The sequence below is a fragment of the Nasonia vitripennis genome, chromosome 4 (assembly GCF_009193385.2).
Source record: "Nasonia vitripennis strain AsymCx chromosome 4, Nvit_psr_1.1, whole genome shotgun sequence".
NCBI lineage: Eukaryota > Metazoa > Arthropoda > Insecta > Hymenoptera > Pteromalidae > Nasonia > Nasonia vitripennis.
This window is the reverse complement of record NC_045760.1, coordinates 17,418,398-17,437,767: the sequence shown is the minus strand read 5'-3', so window position 1 is coordinate 17,437,767 and position 19,370 is coordinate 17,418,398. Positions and strand designations below refer to the sequence as shown.

Sequence of the window (19,370 nt, the reverse complement as noted above, 5' to 3'; positions counted from 1 at the left end):
ATGAATTTTAGTCGGAACGTGCTCGAGAGCACTTTTAAATTTGAACATAACAATGCGACCGAATAATGATTCACTGTTCGTTCGTTATTTTTTGCCTTCGAAATTCAAACGGTACCATCGTATCCCCGATACCGGCACCGACCAAATGAAGACCTCCGAATGCCATCAGGATGATTTCTTCACGGGCATAACACCGCAACGTCTGCGCGTTCTACGCAGTCCCGCACACAAATGATAAATCATACAGTGTGTGGTTTTCAGCTAAGGTCAAGCTAGCGACGCACGACTCTTGCACAAGTGCGCGCGCTCGAATCCAAAGGTCACGCTCCGTGCTCTTTGTGCTTCGTCGAATTGAACTTGAGGCCATTAACGGCTGTCCGTCAAAACGTGGCCCAGTTTCTTATCGCACTCATTGATCACGACTGCGCTGAAGAGGCAGAGAGAGAGAGAGAGAGAGAGAGAGAGAGAGAGAGAGAGAGAGAGAGAGAGAGAAAGAGAGAGAGAGAGAAAGAGAGAGAGAGAGAAGGAAGTCTATTTGCATAAGTTACGCGGCGCGGTTCCTTTTCTCTCGTGCGCCTTGATCTTGCCGTCTTTCTCCTATTTCTTTGTTTCGCTTCGAGATTGATGCGCTGACGAGAAACGGTCGAGGATATAGCTGTATACATATATAGTCGCTTCGCTATCGCGTCTCTATCGACTGTCACCGTCGGCGGACGACCGCCGGCTGCACGGATGCGCTGGTCTATAGGCCGAGCGATCAACCCGAGCTGACGCGACAGCCGCTGCCGCGCGCTTCCTCGAAATGTACACGAGTTCTGCGTCACGGACGTCTCTTTGCATTCTGTGCAAATTTTGTTCACTTATCCTCGTGGAAGAGCTCTCCCAAGCCATACTCGCATATCTGATTCTATATTATGCTATGCGCTTGCGGCGTTTTTGAAAAAATCGCAAGAACAAAATACACCGGTCGGGTTGCTCAGTGACGTAGATGAATGATAGATTGGGCAGGTCGTCGAGAATGACGACGCCACAATTTTCGTTCTGAATCCATCCTATGTGTGTGTATAGAAGCCGTCTCGCGAGCGAGGAGTGATTAACCAGTCTCTCTTGCCGACCCGTCCGATCGAACTCTCGATCCCTCTCGATCCTTGTGACCGAAGGTACGCACCTTGCGCATATATCCGCACGAGTTCACGTGTTACAGACGTATACACTCGCGGTCACAAGCCGCAGCCGCGCGTCCTGCAACGAAAAAAGCGAAACAATCGAAACTGAGATCTCTCCTCGCGCGCGATCTGCACTGCGCGCCTTGCCTCGCTCGACCTTTTCGTTTTTATTTTTTCCTTGCGGTGTGCAAGACGTCGGCGATGATCAAAAGCGACGCCGAGCGCCACTTCCGACAGTGCATCCATACACCTCGCACGTAATGCGCTTGCGAGAGGTGAAGGTGAGAGAGAGAGAGAGAGAGAGAGAGAGAGAGAGAGAGAGAGAGAGAGAGAGAGAGAGAGAGAGACGAGGCGAGTGCAAAAGTGCGTGTACCGCGGCGCACATTCAGTGAGCTGCTTCTTTTTTCTCCCTCCAGCTGAGATATAGAGATGAGGAAGGGTCGAAGTTGAAGGGCAAAACGAGCAAAAAAAATTTGAAATAACTCGCTTGAAGTGGCGCGCGCTGCTGATCAAGGTAGGCCGTGAACCCGTTTGCGTCTCTTACAAATGCAATTTTGTTTTTATGTATAGGATAGAACTTTTGTCGACTGGAAATGTATTTTTGCTTCGATAAGTGGAACTTGCTTTTGTAAGTCTATAGATAACTAATTGGTATGCTCTAGCGTGAAGAATCAAGATTCTTAGAAATATTTTTAATTGAGTTTAGTTTTAAAGTGTTGGAAATATCGCAAATTTATGTAATCGAAAGATCGGCCAATCTCTCAAAACATCCAACACATATCGCGTTAGAGAACGAGTTACACATAAGGCATACATACTCAAAATAGACGACTTACTTCACGAGAGGCGATAAACCCGTGCACGTTTTACAGACAGACAGCGACCGAGTGCGGCTTAAATCGATTCGAACTCTCGCGAGAGAAACAAAGACGAAGAAAGCGCAAGATTGATGGTTTCTTATAATAACCGAGAAAAACCGGCAAAACAATCGGCATCCAAGGCTCGCTGCGGGTGGGCCACGGGCTGATCGACCAGCGACACGAGTTTTTCACTCTCATGCTCGCCCGGCCCGGAGATCTTGGCCTTTTTTTGTGACGCGACTGCTTTTTTGTCGCGGTTCCGCGTGTATGCTCCCGCGGCCCGTTCGCGCTTCCCGTGCGAGTATTTGACGATACCGCGACAGCACGACTTATCGTGGAACGTCCGTTACGTTAAAAAAAAAAAAAAAAATAGGTCGTATGCATTTTTTGCTACAGCGCGGTGAGCATGAAACGTGGACTTTTTATATTGTGTATAAAATCCATTTTGATGCAGGTAATTAAAGTTCGAAACAAGTTTTTTAAGAAATAAGCGAATTATAATTGGCTCTACATGTTTATCTTGTATCTGATTACCTGCAAAATTGCTTGTTTTTCACGCGTATCGGTGCGAACTTGCAGCGTGCATGGCGTGTATACATGACGAACGTTTTTACGTGTTTTCTTGCACGTGTATACATACCCGTCGCGTTATTAGCATTTTAATGGTTTTACTTTTGCTGTTTTTTTGCAGTCTCATATGTCGTATGCTTTATTCACGATTCATACGCCCAAAAGAATAAAAATAATAATCTCATGGGTATATTCCGATAGGTTTCATTAAATTAGCGCACGACGCTGATGCATCGTTCTAACCGACTGACGACGAATCTGGGTAAACGGTGGCAAATTAATGGTCTATGACTTGCAGAATTTTTTTTCTCCATCACGTCTGTTTTATTTACTGAAGATTGGTCACGTCTGTCGACCTGTAAGGTCTGCGCGATTTAGTTGTTAAAAAATTCACAGAATATGTGAAATTTTTGCTGTAATATTTAGAGAAAATGTATTATTTTACACATAACAAATTGAGCCTTTTACTTCTGACTGCACAAGAGGTTACTACAGTCAACATAAGAAAAAAAGTTCATCGGCAATTTCTCTATCTAAAAAGTCAATATATTTAATAAGCGTATCGTTTAGTTCAATCTCGTCTTCTCCACACACGTGCTTACAAACTTAAGATTCGTTGACGAAGATAAGCAGGAGAAGTCAAAGCAGACTTCGTCCCTGTCATTTTCTGAGATTCGCACCTCCAAATTGGACGTTATGTCGTGACACTGGAGATCAGGCGCCTGAAATTCATACGGTTTCTCCTGTCCGAGTTCGTTGATCTTGTGAACGCGGAAGGTTTTACATTCCTCTGATCCTGCTTGCTCGCAGCCTCCGGTAGCCAGCAATAATCCACCCTTAGGCAAATTGTGCACGGCTGCCCAGTTCAAAAGCTGCGGGAAAGTTATTTCTTTGCTGACTTTGGCATTACCAGTGGCATCGAATTGTGAGCAGCTGATTTTCGTTGGTTTTGTTGTGCTCTGAAATAAAAATAATTTTTCGATCACGTATAATTCGAGAGCAGTTTTAATTTATAGGAAAAAAAAAACATTGAATCAAAATTTTAGTTGAAAAATAATCTTACTATGGTAGGAGTCCAGCAAATCGAGTAAAGTTCATGAGCATTCGAATAAGCGTCCCGTTTATTTTGCTTCTGTTCATCGAATTTGACATTCAGTACTTCTTTTCCCTCGCCCTCTGCATTCACAAAAAGCACCCTTATGCTCGAAAGATTCTTCACGTCTTGGAAAAAGCCTTTAACTGGTGTAGCAGGAGAAACTGCATTTGCGTATCCGCTCAATTTTGGTTTGTACGGCTGTACATCGCCAATTTGCTTGCCCTGTAGGTCAAAAGACAGTTTGCACCTGTCAACGCCACCGCAGGCTTGTATGCTGTTAACGACCACGTCAATTTGATTGTCGTAGGTCACCAGAGCGGGAAAGAAGCCGTAGTGTACTTTCTGAATTGGAAAGTCCAGGTGGGCAGTTTTGCAGTTACTGGTGTCCAAAATGCTTATTTTGAAGTCGTATTTCTATGTTTTGATAAATAAATAATGATGTATAGCTATTGTAGTTCATGAACAAAGTGTGAGTATGAAAATAATTAAAATAATCAAAAGTACCTTCTCTACGGCATTCGCGGGCTCTTTAGTCTGGTCATACCATATCACGGCGACATGTTCGCGAGCGAACGGTATCATTTGGAAGTAACCATTGTAAAACAGTTCTTTATCCTTGGAATTGGCGAAAATTTTGACTCTACAGATACCGCTATCTTGCTTATTTGGTCTCACTAGGGTCACGTTGCACACCCTCTCCTCGTTTGGCTTAGTGAATTCACAGATGGCGTAAGGGAAAGTATTGACATCGGTGGTAAATAAAGTACCTTGAATCAAAGTTCTGGGTCCATCTTTCGGAAGCGTCCAGCTTCTGGCGTATGAACTTGAATCTACGACGCCTGCACTTGCATGGCAGCACGTCAGGGCTATGAGCAGGAATGCTCCACTTAATCGCAACATTTCAAGCTGCTAAGTTTTGATTGCCAGAATATTAATTTGTTTTGGAATAATATAGAATACAATATATTATAGTCATAGATAAAAATGTACTAACATCCTGATCTTGGACGGTGGAGTCGGCTGTGTGGTTCGCGCTCAACTAAGCCCGTTTATACAACTGTCTTGAAAAGCGGCTTTGCACAGATATATTAAGTAAATAGCATGACTAATTGATAGCTACTTAGAATTCAGATACAGTAATCCTTGCGATAACCGAGGTACGACTTTTTAATACATAATTATTATCGCTGTGCGTCACAACTTGGTTTTCCTCGTAAAATACGCCTCGCACGCTACGCATCGAGCGTTACTTCTTTCCTGCTTCGTCGATCTGTTTTTGACGGACGAAAATAAACGACTAATTGAATAAGTACTTACTTGAAGATATGCACAGATAACTCTATAATCCGAGACAATCAAAAAGATCTTGGCATGTTTGACACTCACGTATTGATATGTCTTGTTAAATCACCTATATAGCATAAATTTTAACACCCGCATAATAGCTACAGCAGTTTATGATTTTGAACATCATTATTTTATAATGATCAAGTTATTATTAGATTGTTCAAGTTAATCTGGACAGAAGTGCTCGTATTCTTATGTTATACAATATTAATTATCTTATCACGTTTTAAGTAATATTCCGCGTGTGTTCCATTGTAGATATAGTGATTGATTCTCAGAGAATTCAATGTTATTTTCCTTGTGCAGTTCCTAAGAACTGTAATACATTGTTGTGTCAATAAGGAAAAAGGTATGATGATTATAAATTTTTATGTTACTATTTTGAGACAGCTGTTTACAGTTTCAACCAATAAATCATTATCGGTAGATATAAAATTAGCTACATAGAAACACAAAAAGAAAATTTGAATGAATGCCATAAAATTATACTCTTACGTTACTGAAACGTAAGACGGATCTTTGTGCATCATTGGAAATGCTGTGTAAAGATGTTCAAGCGATAGTTTTATTGGAAATAATTATTCGCATATAATTAGCGTATTTACGATCGTGCGTCTCTATCTTTAAAAATTGAGAACCAGTGTACACGTGCAAAGCGAACCCCGGAAGCTCTGCTCGAGGAAGCAAGCGTATAGTCTCGAAGAAAGCTAAGGCGACGAACAACCAAAGTACGAAGAAGCGAAGAAGAAGAATCAGCGGTGAGAACGGAAGATCGAGGAAGGGAGAGCGAAAAAATGGAAAAGTGACAGGTGACGCGAGGAGGACACGCGTTCGCGGCTAAGGGGTGCTAATGAGGCTCTTGGTTCTCCGTCGACGCAGGTTATATTTCTCTTTGACGCATCGAGAGGTTGTCGCTCGTCTCGTCCGTCCGTCCGTCCGTCCATTCATCCATCCTGCGCTCGAGGGGCCCATAGCAGCAGCCGCACCGAAAGTGAGCAGCGGCTCGAGAGTCCGAGATTGACGTGGCACGTTGTCCCCGTTGACAAGAATGTGACAAGAGCAGCAGCAGAAGCAGCAGCTGACCTTGCTCTCACTCTCTGGCGCGCTCTTCTTCTGCACGGCGGCGTCAAAGTGGGCGGTGCTTCCGCCGCTTCCTGCGATCCTTTGCCGAGCATCAGGAAGCCCTGCAGCGGGCCCTCTTGCAAGTAACGTATGGGTAGCGCGGGAGGGATCGACGGGAAGGAACCGAAGCGCAGGAGAGGGAATTGAAGAGCTGCGCTCGAGCGAGCGACATGTTCTATGACTGCCTGAAAGATGGCTCGTGACGTTTCGACGCGTCGACCGAACGCGACTTGACTGTTATATTGTCTTCGAAGCCGGCAAGTGGAAAAATTCTCGTTCTAGTCAAACACGGCATTCGGGCTTGCTTCCATGATTTTAATCGACTAATATCTGCGTAGTCCACTTATACGAGTTAATAAGCCAGGTGCCGAATTTTGAGAGAGTAAATTTATGATCCGCTTAAAATAACGAAACTCGCAGAGCGCGCGAATAATTGATTATTTCAAACGAACCCAATGCACGACTGTATGATGCATCATTTGCATTAAATAAACACCAATTAAGCCGGACGATTCGGAATATTCTGCATCGGCGTTCAGCCTGCAAAAGGCATCAAAATCGTACCGAGGCAATTACCTAAATAAAAGCCGACGTGCGTCAGCCGGGCAACAAGCAGAACGAGAGAAATCCCAGAGCGGGAGAAAGAAAGAAAGAAAGAAAGAAGAGCGAAGAAGCGAGTGGGCATAAAAAGGCGCGCGAGCGACAGGTCCGAGAAACAGAGCCACCGAAAAAATACAATAGCAGGCGAGCTAATTCATCGGGAGAGGCCCGGCGATCGATCAATCTTCGTAAAGGGCCTCGCGTGCTGCAGTATAGACATACACTGCAGGAAAGTTAAAACAGCAGCAGCAAGAGCAGCGTAAGGAGGAGACGAGGGACATTAATTGACACAGGCCGAGCTATATACGATCGCGGAGCCAACAGCTCAGCCTGTGGAAGGAGAGGCAACAAGGAGTCACTGCCGGAACCAGAACTGCAGAAACTGAAAGCTGACTTTACACGGACGCCACGAGAGAATACGGCAGAAGTTGTGTTATCCGGAGAGACAGATGGAATGACGAAGCGTTTTTTTCACAACGAAAAACGGATGTGCACGAAGCTTTGCGAAATTGAAATCCTTAATAATAGATGAAATTTGCAAAAATCATCAAGGATTCATGCACGCAGTTTTGCGCATCTCTTGGACGCTCGGCGCACACTGTTTCCGCGAACGAGCAGGAAAAAGACGTGGCCAGATCGAAAGTCGGCTCCGCTAGTAGGCGGAGCTCTCCACGGGCTGAGCTTTGAGCCCGAGCGGCTCGCCGACTCGCTCTGCATTGGTCCCCGTGCATAAAACCTTACAGCCCTTCTTTTCATCCTCAGCTTCGACAAGGACGCCCCTACAGGTATCGGCTATTCCTCGGGAGAGCGTCAAAGGGCCTAGCGAGGCAAATAAATAAGGGGACAGTGTAGCGCGCGCAGAAGAGAAGGAAGACGGCGACGACTTTCCGTCAGCCACGTCCGCGATTGTTTCGCGTTTCGCTCCCGTTCCGTACAGTGCAGCGCGCGGATGGAAGGAAGAGGCAGAGACTCGAGAGGAGAGGGGCCCGCAGGATTTATGTTCGCGGCCAGTTGAGACGTTTGCGCAAGATCGAATGCGATATCCGCTCTCTGAAGGAGGCGGAGGAGACGGCTACCAAGTACACGGAATCGAGTGACTCTCGGTCGCTTCTTCTTCTTCTACTGCTTGCTTTCTTCCTTTTTTTCTCTTCTCTCTTCTCTCGCCCTCTAAGGGCACTTCTCTTTCCAAAAGAGAGACCGGGACTCTCGTCGATCCCTTTTTCTTCCTCTCTCGCACGTCTACTCGCGCGATCTATATAGGACGAGCGCCGCGTCACGCCGACGGGGAAGCAACAGCATCGTGACAATGCGCCTTGTGCGAGTTGATGCTGCTAACCAGACGACGATCACCTTCCCATAAACTCGAGAGCTACCTTCTACACTCATCCCTCTACTGCTTGATTTCTCTCTCGTTCTGTTTGTTCATCGTTTTTCACGTCTGTCTCGTTTCGCATTTTACTACTGGGGACAGCCTTTTATAAATGGGCCTCACCAACGACTCTGCAACTGAGTATAGCATTTTTAGCGTTCATGAAAAAAACTGAAAATTGGATAAAAAAATACACGAAACCTTGAAACCATACGCGAAGCCAAAGCATCAAAAGCCGAAAAAAAAGAAATCGTAAAGCTCGAGAGAGCAAAACTACTCCCGCGCGAGTGCCGGCGGGCAACGGCAGCAGCGGCAAGTTTTACGCTCTCTCACTCGATGGCGTAGCAGATCCCCCGGCTCGACGAAATAACACGTTCCCTTTTAATTTCAGTTTACTACTGTAAAATTGCCCGGGCAATAACGACAATGGAACTGTTTCCTCTCTCTCTCTCTCTCTCTCTCTCTCTCTCTCTCTCTCTCTCTCTCTATCGCGCGCGCTCGGGCAATAGTAATGGCGATCCTCGACTCGTCGGCTCGTGGCACGCCTCGGCAACCTCTCATTCGACGCCGCGCGCAAACGACAGGTTTGCGGTCGCCGCGCGCGGTATTACTTTTGCCTTCGACTTCGGCGCTCTTACTCTGCTCTTGATGCTCGTCGCTTTTACGTCTTCGAACCCTTGCTGCTCTGTTTGCACATTTTGCTCTTTTTTCTCGTTAACGGTTATTAAAACATATACCGAGAGTAATTGGTATATGTAAAATTGCCCGCAATCCTGTTTGGGCCTCCAAATTGTGTACTCGTTATATATCTGCAGCAGAGCAAATGATGGGCTATATATACGTTCCTCGTGCGCGCTGCGCAGAGGGACAAATATTGCTCGATCGATTGGACTTCAGCTTCGGAAATTTATGGTCCTCTCGTAATCAGTGTTTGGGATAGTTATTAAAATGTTACGTGTGTATAAGCTCGCGCTGCTGTCGAGACCTTCGGCGCAGGAATGTATTGTAATTGGACATTTTTATATTCAATCTATTGCAAACGAGCAAGTCGCCGTCGTTTGTATAAATCAACGCGTTTTTGATTTATAAAGCTTGCCCTGCTCTTTCAATCGGGTTATTTTGTTTGTTGAGTGCGCATTTTATTCGAGTTTTTTTCCATGAAAAGTATATAACAACTCAGTTCTGCGACTTTTACCTACATCAGAGATGGTGACATTCGCAAAGTGAAAAGCATTGCTGTTTCCTCGAGTTTCGTTTAATTTCTCAACGTTTTATTACCCCCGAGTATAATAATATAACATTAAGCCGCGCTGATACCTCTAAATCACTAAATTCAAGGTTGTCCCCCACTCGCTCGGCGCAACTTTTAATTTGAAAAGCTTAATGACAGGGAGACTCATAATAGCAGCGTTTTAAAACTGATGAATCAGCAATTTAACAAAGTCCGCTGGTTTATACGCGCGATAGTCGGTCTATTTCTCGTAAGAGATTTTTGTTCGTTCGAGCGGATGCCCATAAATGTCGCAGACCAAGCTTGCAGAACCTCCAATTTTCAGGGGACACAAAAAGTGACGAATCTACCCTCGAAACAAGGAATTTCGTATGTAATATACAGTGGTCGTGGTTGTTGGTACACACCAGGTGTGTGTGGACTTGGTTCGACGCGGCGGCGGCGGCGGCGGTACACCGTGCAGTCGCCGTCAAGTTATTAAATCGTGAATCATTTTAATTTCCTTTTTGCAGCGGACCACCGTTGCGCGCGCGGGGTCTCGTCATCGCCAATCAATATGCTAACGAGCTATGTCGAGCGGGAGAAAATATAATGCAGGGAGAGTCGAGAGTGACCGACGCGCGACAGGCGATGGGCCGCGCGCATGAAAAGAAAATCGTGTCCAGGCGGAAGGCTTTCTTTTTAATCACAGCAGTAAAACAAAAACCACTGGCCGGTACGATAAATCTGATAGTCGCACAGTCTTACAGTCGACCAAACAAAATACTGCAATAATTACATCGTAAGATTATCAGCGGGCTTTCATTGAAATTGATAAAAAGAAAAATGAATAAAATGCTTCACCACAATCGCTATTGTTTTACAAATTACAGACCAGCTGCAATGGCGCACGGAAAGATAAGTACAGCCGATAATAACGAAGCTCTCGCGAATTACCCCTCCGCGGGAATTACTATGTTCAAAGAAAATCATATCGTCTGCTAATTTTTCGCCATAAATCCTCCACGAGCTCCGTGGATTCGTGCCAGTGGCTCAAGTGAGTCCAGCGAAGAGGTATAGAGAGGTCAGGATCAGCAATCGGCGGCAGTTTTGTCTTTCCCTCCCCCGCCCCTCACCATCTATCCCATTCTCCTCCTTCTTCGTCTTCTTTCTTCGGGGCTATTCTTTCTTTTGAATGCGCGCCGGCCAATTAAAATAATTAGCGACGAAACGAACGAGAGCGGACTCTCAGCGCGATTATAGATGCAGATAAACTGCGCGCGCGCGTGCGAGCGAGAGAGACAAAGAATCAAAGAACGATACCACAGGTACACACGTATACTGCCGATGCGTATACGGCAGTCGGTCTGTCGATGCAGCAAGAGCAGAGTAGGGAGAAAGAGAGGAACGAAGGAGGCTGGTTATTTACGAGGAGGCTGATTTAATAACCGCGCGCAGGAACATAACGCTGCTGGCTCGAACGTTCGCGCGCGAGTCCGCGCCGCCGCAAAACTGATCGCCGCCTCGCGATTGAAAGGGGCGAGTCAATCGGTCGATGGAGCCGAGGCCGTATATACACTTATACCCGAGAGCATTTATAAGAAGAGATACGCGGGGATTAAGTCGCCGGCTCTGCGTTGCCGCCGCTGCTGCTGCTGCTGCAGAGCTATGCGGTATGTGCAAGAGAGCCGCGAGAGGGATTCTCATTTGCGAAGAAAAAATACGAGAAACTCATTTGATTCACCTCGAGGGCGCTTGAGAGGATCTTGCGTGTACTGGCCTACCGGCCGCAATGATGACGGTATTACGCGGAGCTCTTTACTTTATAGCGTGCACTATTATTATATTGAAAAATCTTTCAAATCTACCGACGACTTGTTCATCGCACGGTGTCGTACAGTATTGTCAAGCGATAACTGCGTATAAAGAGCTCGTACAAGAGGCGATAAAGAGCGGCGCGAGTTATAGACGTGCGCGATAAATTTTGCGTATTTACAAATCGTCCAATTTAAATGCAGCAGGAGCTCGCGACCACGTGACGAAAGGAGCAGCTTCGTACAAGCATCCCGCGCGCGCGCAGGAGCAACGCAGTGGCTCGCCCCGTCATCTTCATAAATCTTGGCGTGTTCCATAACGGATTAACCGTTCGCCAAGTAGTTGACGGGTATTACCCGCGCGCCGTTCCCCGACTGCATATACTCTCCTCTTCGCGGCGCTAATCGCGCGGCATGAGAGAGGACGGCGAGGCGGAAGGGGGGAGGGGGTTAGATTAATATCTTGTTCTCGGCAAATTGAACTGCGGCAAGCCTGGCTTTTGAATATCGAAACACACACAAGAGAGTATACACTCGCGTCATTCTGTATCAGAGGGATGGACGTGATTGGGTCTACATGCCTTTTTTGATTGTTCTTCAATGTACACGTTGATGTGCGTGTTCGTGTATGCGATAAGAAAGTCGATCGCGTATAGGGCGATCTCGAGCGGTGAGATATCGAGTACACAGAAGCAGTAGCCAAATACAATTAAAACTTGTTGCTTCTTAGCGCAGGACTGCGGTATTTTGAACAATGATTTATTATACTCGCTCGCGCGCAAACAAACCAGTTTTCGAGCAGTATAATTATAATGAACTACATCGGGTGGATTGAAACATATATGAAGACTAGCTCAGTAGCTGCGTAACTATAAAGTAGCAAAATCCATTTAGACCAAGACGTCTAGCCATGTGCCGCTGCTCCGATAGATAGAGAAAGATCGTTTCCTGCGCACGCAGTCAAACGCAGTATATCCCTATACCGATCGCAATAACTCACATCGCGAACCGGCGCATCTCGATTCTCCTTCAGACTCGCCGCCTCGTGCAGCGCACGGTAGCTTAGAGGGGCCGCTTTCCTCGAAGACGCGTTCCTGTATATATATACACCAATGGGACAAGGCTCCGTGTCAGGCATCGTCCAAATAAACAATGGCCGCCGAGCGACAATGGGAGTCCTGCACTTGCCGCGACTGTCAGCGCGTCCACGTCTCCTTGGCGGAGGGAGACGAAGCACGACGATGTGGGAAATAAGAGGGAACCGAGGAGGACGTGCGCAGGAAGATAATTTATCGCCGGGGCATCGGGGGCGACACACGGCCCAATGAGTTGTTGCCATAAACAGAGGAAGCAGCCGGACGCGCGGCGGAACTCGGCTCGCCGTATATATGTATATATACACATATACCGTGTGCGATGGGAACAAGGAATGCGCCGATTTCTGGTAGCGAGCGCGATTCCGAGCTATGTCGACTGCGGAGTCAATTATACCGAGTTTGCTATAAATTTTCCGGCGACTCGGACACTGCGCTCGGTCTTACCGGTGCGGGCGGTATCTACTTGTGCATTAAGCACGCGGTTGACTGGATAGTTCGCCGCAAGTGAAATGCAATGCAAAATGTGCAATAAACCGAAATCACCGCATGTAAAAAGCGACGAAGCGGCCTGAAAATACGCGTACGGCGCACACCCTCAGAGCGCACGAGAGCCGAAAAGTAAACTAAACACACATACAGCAGTGTTCACCAGCCGCATGGCGGTTACTTCACGTATATCGATCACACTCCGACTGCTGTGCCTCGTGACTATAGTCACGCCAAGCTACACAGAGCAGTCGCTCTCTCACTCGGGCGCGGAGCAACGTTTTGCCGCGAAAAGTACCTCGCTGCGCGCTCTCTTCTAGCCCGGCGCATTATCGCGTGCAACAAGACTTTCTTACCCCCCCTCGCTTTGTCCCTATCCGCGATTGCGAATCGGCTCTCGGCATCGCTTAAAAGCGCCAGCCGCCGTAATCACACGTACACACTATAATACTGCAGGCGGCAGGTCTTTGACCTCGCGGCTACGAGGCATAGAGTATGTGTGTGTATGCATAGAGAAAAAAAACGACTACGTTTTGCCGAGAGAGCGCGAGGAATTTGCATGGATTAATGGGGAATGTAATTTAATTTTATGTTGATGCCTCGATTGCTGCTTTATGCGCGCGAGAGCGCTTTAACTGCCGGTAAAGGATTACTTTGAAGCTAATTATTATACGTGGGTTATGGAGCCGAGGAGGCCTCTGCCGCCGCCGCCGCCTTTGAGGGACCGAGAGCGAGAGAGGGATGGAGCTTTAATGAATGGGGACTCGCTCGGTCTTTTGAGTCGCGAGAGTTTTTCGTCCCACTATATGTATATATACACCGCGTGTTTTGCCGTCGTTTTTGCTGCGCGTCTCTTTTTCTCGGGTTTTTGCGCTCGGCTGCAGCCGCGGCGGAGGTCTCTTCGCGGGGAGTTTTTTTACGAGCTTCTAAATACCTGTGCACAGATGGAAAATGATGATTAATTGTGCGCGCCGGTTGCTTTTTTGCGATTTAATCGGCCGGCTTAGATTTTATACGTCTACGGCGACTGCAGCTTTGTTGCGACGCGCGATGATTTGACGATAATCGCCCGGAAGTTTATTAACCTCGAGGCTACTGCACCGAGAGTAACTCTGTGCGCAGATGCCATGTTGCGAAAACCAAAATTATAATAATTATTTGATGTACTGCTTTTCCCGGTGGCTATGACTGCCGCGGCGCAGTCACATTAAATGAAACGAAAGTCGTTACGCGGCTGCGATGACAAGCTCGAAACACAAGCCTCGCGAACAAAGGAGCTGGGAAGCAATCAGAATTATAAGATCATTTTCATTTCGAATCCTAAAGTGCATTAAGCGAGGCCTGCGCTCATTTATCTCGCGAGTAACCAGCTACTGGATTTGTACACGTACACACATAACTCAAGTTGAGTAATTGCAAGAACGGCTTCAGCGCATTTGTCACAGGTTGATAATTTCAGCATTTTCTAATTATTTTTCTTTATCGCGAAATTAATTTTTCCCAATCTGCATATTAATGCTCGAAATTAAAACAGCTGCATGCGCGCTCGAGAGCACATGGCCATGCGTCTATGATAAAACGTTCGAACAAAGCGCACGAAAAAATGTTCGCATCGCATGCGCGCTACAATTATTTCCGTCGCGGGCGTTCCGCCATTTCTCATATATACACGCCGGGAGATCGAGCGGAGGCCTAACCCTCGGTGAAAAGAGGAAAAACATAAGGATATAAACGAAGGGGGAGAAACTTTTGTTCTGAATGAGAGAGAGAGAGAGAGAGAGAGAGAGAGAGAGAGAGAGAGAGAGAGAGAGAGAGAGAGAGAGCTGGGAGAGCGAGAGAGGTGGCTCGTTGCTGCTGCACGAGTGTAAGTAACGAGTTCAGAATTTCATTAGCCGGCAGGGCGGCGAGATTATTTTAAAGAGATACGGAATTACCTGATTAGGAGGGAAAAAGTCATTAACTCAGGCGAAACTAATTAACGCGCGCCAGCGTTCGCTGTAGCGTACAAGCGAGCGAGAGCAAGCGAACGAACGCAGAAGAAAGCGAGAGAGAAAGGGGGAGGGAGGGAGGGAGAGCGGCTTCTCTATATACTCTCCGCGCTGCCGGCGTCGCGCGAAGGGTATAAGCCCTTCCTTCTTCTTCGCGTCTTTGCTTCCACCTTCTCTTCCTCGCTGCGTGTATCCCTCTCGGGCGCTCTCCTTTTCAAGCATGGCGGCAGCGGCGGCAACAAGCCGGAAAGCGCATCAAACAATAAGACTCTCGCGCGCGGGGGCGAGGAGAGGGATCGGCCGATGATCTTGTTACGCTCGTTATAAATAGTAGCGCGAACGGAGGCAGCGGTTGTGCCAAGCTTCTGCTGCTGCTGGATGAATGGACCCTATGGGTTTTGAATTTTACACTGGGCGATGTATCAAATTTTGATTACATCGTTGAGGGAGGTGGGAGGCTGGCTGAAAGCATGAGGGAGGTGGGCTTCGCATGCAAGTTCGTTAGGATGTTAATGGGGAGCCTTGTTTCGTCGAGCGCTTATCGCGCAATGCTTTGGAAGGGAAGGAAATTGAACGAAAAATTCGGAATGTTAAGTTGCAAAGATAAGAATAAATAAATAAGAGGATGTGGTAAAGCTTGGCTATGCTAGCACTTTGCGCAGTGTAATACTGTTATGTGAAGGGGATAAGAAAAAGAAGCAAAAATCTTGCTCGTTAAATCGAAGAGAATTAGGTCAATAAGCATGTTTCTGCAAGAGAAATCATTAAAGTTTTTTACCGAACATCTTAAACTGCGGTATCTCCAGTAAAATGCGGGTATCTCTATAATCGATACAATTAAACTAATTGCAAAGGTTGACGGGAAATGTCGGACATATAAATGAATCAAGTTTTAAGACTCGACCAGAGCGAATACGAGACTTATACGTACTAGTTTAATTGACTTTTTTGAGCGTAAACGATGTTTTTTACATCGAGAACTGTGTTCGTGACGTCAATCTGGTGTCAAATATCAATTGCAACGCGTATCGAGAACTGAGAAGTTCACGATGTTTATAGGCGTCAATAAAGCGAGATATGAAAAAATCGTTTTATCGACTTGATTGTCCAGTATTGGCTACATGGTAGCGAAAATCGTCCCACGCGGAGCACCCATTAAAGTCTTATATCTCGAGTAATCGTAGCGACGATTTCCCGCGAAACGACTGGCGTCATTTTACAGCGAAGAAGAAATCTCCATCGAAGGTGTATACGAAGGAAAAGAGCAAGCCGCCGCGCCGCTCGCGTCAGGTAGGCGAGTTAAATCGATCGTGTAGGCGCGAGTCTCTCGGCTTAAAATCCTCCGTCGGCCGACACGCGTGCTCATAATCGCTCGCGCTTCTGAGTGTGTATACTCGCGGGGCCGAGCGCAAATAATTGCTCGAACGCGCGCAGCTCGTCTCGCGATGTTTTCTCGCTTTTACGAGTTGGGGAGATTTTAAAGTTTTGCAATTTCGCGATGGAGATAACAAATTTGCGAAATTACGAGGCTGTTAGTGCGCGGCAGTTCGTGCGAAAATGCTCCTCTTAATACTTTTTATTGCTCTTTCGCTTGAGCGTAGAAAATGTTCTTCCTTGCAAGTACGGCGGTGAGCGGATTTTCAAAACTGTCGAGGCTATAGTATGCAGTCGAATACTGCACGATTTGCGATCGAACAAACATTTTCAACTATTTCTTATTTAATCGCATTTCCACGATCAGCTTACGTTCCGAAATCATAATCCACGCCCAAACTTCGCAGTAAACTTCCAGTTCTAATGAACGATAAGCCACCGCCAGCTCTTGTCTGCATTCGGCGAAACCATGCGAGAATAAAAGTAGATGGATCGAAAATGAGCAGCCCTTGCAAAGTCGGGCCCTCGGGACTATCTCTCGGATCCGAGCGGCCCGCGCCGGGAATCCATATCCCTAGAGCTCCGTGTTCCAGGAACGCGCGAAACTATTTCGGGAAGGATGCAGGCTCGCAACCCTCCTCTCTCCTTGTAGCGGCGAAAATTCGAAGAGTGAGCAGGAGGACGGCGCGGAATGTAATCACGGGATTCCCGGGCCATCCTTCGGGCGCGCGTTCCACCGTTCCGGATTCTTAAGCACGTATACGCGTATGGTGTGCCTCGGCTCGTTCGTTTCGGGGGGCTGCAGCGTCTGACAGTGACAGCTCTGGCTCGGCCGGGGATTGCCGAGAGTGTATAGTGTCTTCCGCGCGGGGGCGAAGATCCAAGTAGGTTTGCGGCTAAACAGTGCAAGAGCAGCAGCAGCTCTCGCTTCCTTGCTGTCGACTTACGCGAGATCATCATTTACGTCGATGCCCTCTACGCGCTCGGCTTGTTCCGTCGGCTCTACTGGCCCGGAAGGGTGAGCTTTCTTATGGGCGGCTTTGCGGTATATGCCGAGGGTAAACGCAGAGAGCGGACTTACAGTCACGTAAGCTATTTTGTTGGAATTAATTAAAATGCACGTCTTACGCTGGATCTCAAATTTGTTTCAGGCAATACAATGATATAGCTTACGTTTCGGCAACGCAAAGTCGAACTAGAGTAAATGTACACCGAGCGCTTATTTGCTCCATTCAGGAGTGTGTAAAGCCAGCCGAGACTTACGAGCTGGCTGTTATCCTCGCGCCGCGGAGAGTTCGATGTCGTGGCATTGTTACTATACCTCCGCGATTATCTGCGCTATTCCCACCTTCATCACTATGGCACGATCAACTCAAGTCTCGTTATTTCCTGAAGGCAATTTTCCACTGATCTCCCGCGGTCAGGTGTATCGTTAATTAATGACTTTTCGTAAAGCTCGTTAGCATGTTCAATCAGATAAAAAAATCAACGATACAATCTGCCCAGTTTTTTCTAAACAATGAATGATAATTCTCTCGCTTGACATTTCGCCTTGCGTTAATTGCATCGCCGATTAAGAAATTAATTTAATTTTTAATTACGACACCTTCAAGATAATTCAAACTCTCTAGATCGTGAAGTCAGATCACAATTGCTGATTACCATTCGTGTATGCAATATTCATAAAAGGAAACCATTAACTGTCGGTACGAAGCAATAAGTTATCATACATCGAGGATAGCCCATCATAGAATTTACTCGATCCGGGCACTTTTCTCCGCGGAACTCTGCGCGCTCGAGAAATTGCATAAACCTGCTCCTCCCTCTCTCTTTCTCACTCCGCTCTGCCGCGAGAGCCTGATAATGAATTTGAAATTCTCGAAATTCCACGTTGCTCTCAGGGGGTGATTATAATACAGCAAACGAGCGCGCGCTCGAGATCGTTCCTTGTCAGCGAGGCTTTCTTCGCGACGTAATACTCCGTACGGTGCGACGTGTAACCCAGAAAATTCGCGTTTCATGCCGACTCCTCCCTCTTTTTTAATGCATGACCTTTTGTTTACCCGCGATCGAGTCCAGACGACGGAGATTAAATTCGACTTTACGAGCGAGCTTTTACGGGTAGCGAGGGAGGGGGATATAGGTTCATCATCATCAAGCCCGGTATAGAGTCCGAGAGGAGGTATAAGGCGAGCGTAAGAAACTTTAGAGCTGGCCAGCGAGACGATGCTACCGCCGCAGCGTAAAACGAATTTATGTCCCTTCGCCGGCCGACTCGTTAAGCTCAGCGGCAAATCCAGGGAGGAATCGCTCGCTCGCTCACTCGCGAAAGCCATCTATGACGCACTTTGCGCAACGCTCATTTTTCAGCGCCAGCCGCCGAACAATGTATATGTACGAGTGAATTTCTCACTTCTGCAGCACGTAGCGCTAGTAGTTTCCCGATGGGCCGCAGCGTTAAATTCTTGCGCGCGCGGCCTGTCGGAAAAATTGCCTTCTCCGCGGCAGCTCGTAGAGAGGATAAGTTGCGCGCGAGCATAGGAATGCAATTTCCGTAATGAGATATATAATGCCGTAGCCGTGAAGTTTTTCATCAACGAGCAGCAGCAGCAGCTGAAGCAGGAGAGTCGTTAAGTTCGTCTGGAATTACGCGGCAGCTGTGTTTTGATGCGCGCCTGCACCGCCGGGATGAACTTGGCTCGGAATGGCCGGCTGCGTGAAAAGTTATTCCGCTATTCCTAGATATCTCGAATTTTACCGCTTTCGACAGAACGCGCATGATCATTAGCGAAATCCTCGCCGTAAATTAATCCTCTACGCCGCCCAGAAAGCTGAAAATTTCCAAGCCGAATTCTTTCGCTACCTGCTTGCCGTTAAAAGTTTTCACGCTTCCTCTCTCTCTCTCTCTCTCTCTCTCTCTCTCTCTCTCTCTCTCTCTCTCTCTCTCTGTCTCTCTCTCTCTCTCTCTCTCTCTCTCTCTCTCTCTCTCTCGAAGATCCCGTTGCAAGCGGCTGCAGAAGCAGCGCGCTGTCAGCCTTTGACGTTTAGCACTTTGGCGGCCTACACCGACAGCCGCGCGCGCGCACGCAATTATATTCCCCCCGCGAAGCTTCCACGGCACGCCGAAACCGCTAAACACAGTAATCCCTACAGCTGCACACGCTGGTGCATGCAGTACACGTTTATGCGGCGAGAAGCTTTCCTTCTCGTTGTTTATGGTAATGCGCACCGGCTCTCGGCTATAAATATTCTCGCAAATACAAAAATTACA

The 19,370-nt window shown here is 47.2% G+C and overlaps 1 protein-coding gene across 2 annotated transcripts; it reads right to left on the bottom strand.

Annotated features, from left to right (window-relative positions):
* Window positions 1–2,909: 2,909 nt before the first annotated feature.
* Window positions 2,910–4,825, bottom strand: LOC100680003. 2 transcript variants are annotated; one of them, XM_016985474.3, is made up of 4 exons: window positions 4,687–4,825; window positions 4,197–4,598; window positions 3,660–4,106; window positions 2,910–3,555 (listed from the first exon to the last, which is right to left on the bottom strand). In XM_016985474.3, exons 2-4 carry the CDS (start codon window positions 4,590–4,592, stop codon window positions 3,163–3,165), a joined length of 1,236 nt encoding a protein of 411 aa, XP_016840963.1. In that variant the 5' UTR covers window positions 4,593–4,598; window positions 4,687–4,825; the 3' UTR covers window positions 2,910–3,162. The 2 variants fall into 2 exon arrangements, with proteins under 2 accessions (XP_016840963.1, XP_008205889.1); XM_008207667.3 differs by having other exon boundaries at window positions 4,197–4,601; window positions 4,687–4,813.
* Window positions 4,826–19,370: the final 14,545 nt, after the last annotated feature.